This window comes from Equus asinus, chromosome 5 (genome assembly GCF_041296235.1).
Source record: "Equus asinus isolate D_3611 breed Donkey chromosome 5, EquAss-T2T_v2, whole genome shotgun sequence".
Classification (NCBI taxonomy): Eukaryota; Metazoa; Chordata; class Mammalia; order Perissodactyla; family Equidae; genus Equus; species Equus asinus.
Window position 1 is genome coordinate 96472119 of NC_091794.1, and position 4750 is coordinate 96476868.

The 4750-nt window shown below is 51.4% G+C and overlaps 1 protein-coding gene across 1 annotated transcript; it reads left to right on the forward strand.

The window, feature by feature from the left end:
* Positions 1–2169: 2169 nt before the first annotated feature.
* ID3 (inhibitor of DNA binding 3) lies at positions 2170–4471 on the forward strand. The gene is made up of 3 exons (XM_014855088.3): positions 2170–3249; positions 3367–3449; positions 3983–4471. Exons 1-2 carry the CDS (start codon positions 2626–2628, stop codon positions 3424–3426), a joined length of 684 nt encoding a protein of 227 aa, XP_014710574.2. The 5' UTR covers positions 2170–2625; the 3' UTR covers positions 3427–3449; positions 3983–4471.
* The last annotated feature ends 279 nt before the right edge of the window (positions 4472–4750 follow it).

Consider the following 4750-nt stretch of genomic DNA (forward strand, 5'->3'; position numbering starts at 1 on the left):
GTTCTGAAACAAAAACAGCGCAGACAAAAGCCTTAATGACATCCTTTCATAAAAATAAAAAATGCAAGAGGGGGGAAAAAGCTGGTAAAAGGAGCAGAACTGGGAACAGAAAGTTCAGAGGCATTTGGAATAAGAGGCTGGGCCCCGCCACCGCTAGGCAAGTTACAGAAGGCCTGAGCTGGGCCTCCAGTCCGCTGTTGGGAAAAGAAGTCTCTTGGGTTCAAACTTTATTCGATGTTCCCAACTGTAACCTACTTCTTTCGAAATTAGAATCTTAGATTGGAAAGGACCATTAGGGGTCATTCACTACCCCCTCTTCCCCCAATTTGCAGAAAATGCAGCCCAGAAGGGAGGAAATTCGTCCAAGGCCACACTGCAAGTTATTGGCATGGCCAGGACAGAATTCTGCTTGCTAATCCCACTGCATCCTTCTCCTGCCTTGTGTCACACAGCCCCTGGGCATTTCAACCTGAAAGCATCTTGGGAAATAATAAATATGAAAGTGTTTGCAAACAGCTATCCAAGCCTGAGGCACCAGTGGTAGTAACTGGAGGAGGGAAAGGAGAGAGGAGAACCTGTGTGGACCTGTGGACCAAGCACCTACCACACACCTGGCGCCATGCTAGGTCCCCAGGCACCAAGGAGACTAACAGATCTAATGGAGAGTTCATGTCAAGTGCCTTACAGAGAAGAGGTATTCAATAATTATTTGTTGAATGAATGAGTTAGGTCTCATTAGCTCCATTTTAGGAATTGGGAAATCAAAGCACAGAATTCACTTACCCAAAGTTCACATCGTTAGTAAAAGAGAAGAATGGGGATTTGAACATAAATCTGCCTGGCCCTAATGGCCGTGATTTTTCCAGAACCTTCTGGGCTTGACCATTTTGTACAAACCCTGGAAGTCTGAATGATAGAAAAAGAAAGACTTTTCTACTTGGTCATTTTGGAGTCTGTATCACCACCATTTTCCCGCCCCATGACCAAATAGTTGGCATGCTTTTCACTTGATGTCTGCAGCATATATAGACTGACTTATCCACTCACAGGTTATTTTCTTCCTCCTTCTTATTTAAAAGAGGCTGTCCTTGAAAAATTAATACTCCAGGAAGCAATCTTTTGAAGATGTGTTTCCTGGGACACAGAACCCTGTGGTATGATGGCAAAGAGTGAGGCTTCAGGGCTGGCTCTGCCATTACTTGTGGTGTGACATTGAGCATAGCCCCTCTCTGGGCCCTTTAGCATCTCACCACACCTGCCTGTCCAAATTTCATAAAGCCTTAGACTTGTAGAGTTGGAGAGGATTTAAAATAATCACTTCGCACCATCTCCTCATCTTATTCACAAGAGAACTAAGGATGGGATAGCTGGGCTTGTTCAAGATCACATGACAAATGATTGGCAGGGCTGGGATGTTGAGCCTAGGACCCCTCATTCCCAGTCCAGTGTCCTTTCTACTCCGACTATTTTGAGACTCTTCTAGTTCTGAGCTCCCATTGTCCTGTTCATCAGCACCACACACTGTAGAACAATTGAGTTTCTCAATTGTTTCCTGTGTTAATTTTTGTCTCCCCAAATTATGAGATTCTGGAGAGCAGGAGCCACTGTTTTACGTGGGGCAACTCCAAAACATTTACCAACTGATTGATTAAGGAAGCCATCATTGGGGGACCCCCCACCTCGTCAGTTTCAAGATGGAAACCAGCATTTTGAGGCTGCAAACTCCCAGAAGTCCTGGGAAGTGCCAAGAAGACAAGAAAAGAATACTGAGTGCACTGTCCTGTCGCAATCAATACAGGGCTTAGCTTGCCTGTCCTCTGGTCCCTTTCCTGGGCTCTCAGATAGAGCTGGAGCCATTTCAGCAAGGCTAAGAATAATCAAGTCCAGGTGGCCTGCCCTTCCATAGCAGAAAGGGATAGACAATAGAGCGATGAAATTACCAAACTATTGTTTGCTGCATAGAGAGGTGCATGGAGTGGAGGGAAAGGGGAAAAGAAGGGTTAGGAGATTTGCTCACCTGATGGAGGACTCCTATAAAGGTTCATCTAGCACTCATCTCTTCTATCCCTCCATATTTAAAACCATGTCCAGAATTGTAAGAAACTCACCTCCAAAACACAACTGGGCACATATTTGGCTCCTTATGGAGTGCATGGGGCAGGAGGGTGGGGGCTCTTTCCCTTCCTCGTGCAAAAAGCACAGATTCAGGCTGCTCTCTTTTTTTTTCTTTTCCCCCGTTGCTCAAATAAATAGTGTTCTTTGCTCAAACCCCCTTCCCCTCCTCCTTCTGCAATCTCAGCGCCTAGCCCAAATCTGTTTTCTTCATTGTAACCTCAGCTTCACCGCAATTAATTTTTTTCCCCTCTGGTCACAAGATAATTCCTGACGCCAGTGAGTCTGGAGGTCAGACGAACAGCAAATTGGGGAACAAGGCGGCACTAATTCCTTACAAGTTTCCCTTGAAAAATCTTTTGCAAAAAAAAAGCTTCTTTGCTGTTCAGGGATTTATGACTTCGGAGGAGCTGTGGGTTCAGAGCTAGTGTTGGGCTGTGGGTGGACTAGCAGGGGGCAGGAGAGCTCAAAAGATCTGGGGCGCTGCCAGGAAAAGGCAAATTCTTAAAGTTAATGATTTTAAGTGATTTTTTAAATCCTTGCTGGCAAAGAGGCCCGCCTTTCCTCAGTATCAGCGCTTCCTCATTCTTTGAATCCGCGGCTCCGCGGTATTCGGCGTCAGACCAGCCGGAGGAAGCCTGTTTGCAATTTAACCGGGTCGTGAACGCCCAGGGCTGGCGGAGGCGGGGCCCAGGCGCGCTGCTTTGCATAAGGGGGCGTGCCTTCGAGGCGGCTTCTATAAGTGCGGGCCTCGGCGAGCGTGTGCGCACTGCAAGCTGCTCTAGGGGTTGTTTGGCTTTCTGCGCCCTCTCGGCACTTCCAACCTCAATCCCCACCATGAAGGCGCTGAGCCCGGTGCGCGGCTGCTACGAGGCGGTGTGCTGTCTGTCGGAACGCAGCCTCGCCATCGCGCGGGGCCGCGGGAAGGGCCCGGCAGCAGAGGAACCGCTGAGCCTGCTGGACGACATGAACCACTGCTACTCACGTCTGAGGGAACTGGTACCCGGAGTCCCGCGAGGCACTCAGCTTAGCCAGGTGGAAATCCTGCAGCGCGTCATCGACTACATCCTCGACCTGCAGGTGGTCCTGGCGGAGCCCGCTCCTGGACCCCCAGACAGTCCGCATCTTCCTATCCAGGTGACCGTGGGCGTGCGCGGGAGCCGGGGCGGGGCTGAGCTCCAGGGCCGGGATGCTGCTGGACCCCTAGAAATCCCAAGGGCCATGCGTAACTCTCCCCCCTTTCCCTTCTCTCAGACAGCCGAGCTCGCCCCGGAACTTGTGATCTCCAACGACAAGAGGAGTTTCTGCCACTGACCTGGCCGTCCTGGCGCCTCCAGGTGAGTGTTCCCGCCTTCGCGGGAGCGGGGGGGGGGGGGGGGGGGGGGCGGCGGAACCGGTGTTTAAAGCAAATCTTGCAGTTGGCAGGCCTTCAAGGGATTACTATCCCCTCGGTTTAGGGAAACCCAGGCCATAGAGGGGCAAGTGACTTGCCGGTTGTCACATGAAATGAATGAGGAACTTATTCCCATCCAGTGTACATTTTAACCTTAAACGCACGTTGTCCCAGCCCTCCCCCAGTGGCCAAAGGCCCTAGAAAGTAGGCTCAGGTCCGACTAAATAAAATAGCAGTGCTGTTTGTAGTCTTCCACGGCCCCCTCCCAACTAGTGTCAGTTCCAAGAGGGTGGGGTGGTGCAAGCTCCGCCTGTGGTCCTTTGGCGCCAACTGGGTGGGGGCAGCGTGGGGCGCGGAGTTATCAGCTGGAGGTAGAGACCAAGTTCCCTCCCTGGCGCCGGCCAGTCTGCGGACGGCCCCCGCCGCGGCGCGCTCGGCGGAAACTGAAGGCTCCCTGGTCTTTCCTCCCCCGCCCAGAACGCAGGTGCTGGCGCCCGTTCCGCCTGGGAACCCGGGACCCTCTACGGCCGGAAGCCCGAGGGCATGGATGGGCCCCAGCCTCGCCCTGCCCACTTGACTTCCCCACACCCCTGCCTCGAGGCTGGACCTGGCGCCCGGGAGCGAAGGACTGTGAACTTGGGTGGCCTAAAGCGCCAGAGCTAGCTGTGGGCACCAGCTGGCAACGTCGCCCAGGCCCCACCCCACCCCCAAGTTTTAAAGACTGTCTTCGGAGTGTGGAGGTGTGGGGAGAAGTGGCTGCTCTCCAGACTCGGCCGAGGCAGCGGTAGAGCTGGTCTTCTGTTCTCCTTGAAGAAAGGCTCTGTTTGCCCTGATTATGAACTCTATAATAGAGTATATAGCTTTTGTACCTTGTTTGCAGGAAGGTGACTTTCTGTAACCATGCGATGTATATTATTAAACTTTTTATAAAAGTTATCATTTTGCATAATAAACGGTTTTTAAACATTTGTGTATATAATTTGATTCCTGAAGTGCTAACACTCTCTCACGGGGCTGAATTTAGGGGAAATATATAAATGTCCTTCTTGGAGCTTGGGAAAAGCAAACTTGCTTATTCCCTTAAAAGGGAGATGGGAAAATGCCCAGCTAAGACTGGGGTGGAGGGGGAATGGAAAGGGCTCATCATGGGAGCCCCACATCCATTGAGGGTTGGGTGCAGAGACGATGCTGGCCCTGGCTCCTCGTTTTACAGATGAGATATGGACAGGGGAAGTGACTGGTAGA

Bases quoted from the DNA above. Each gene is read 5' to 3' on its own strand.
- ID3 (XM_014855088.3), top strand. From the start codon at position 2,626: ATGATTTTAAGTGATTTTTTAAATCCTTGCTGGCAAAGAGGCCCGCCT. The intron at 3,250-3,366 runs GTGACCGTGGGC...CCCTTCTCTCAG, and splicing joins GTCCGCATCTTCCTATCCAG to ACAGCCGAGCTCGCCCCGGA.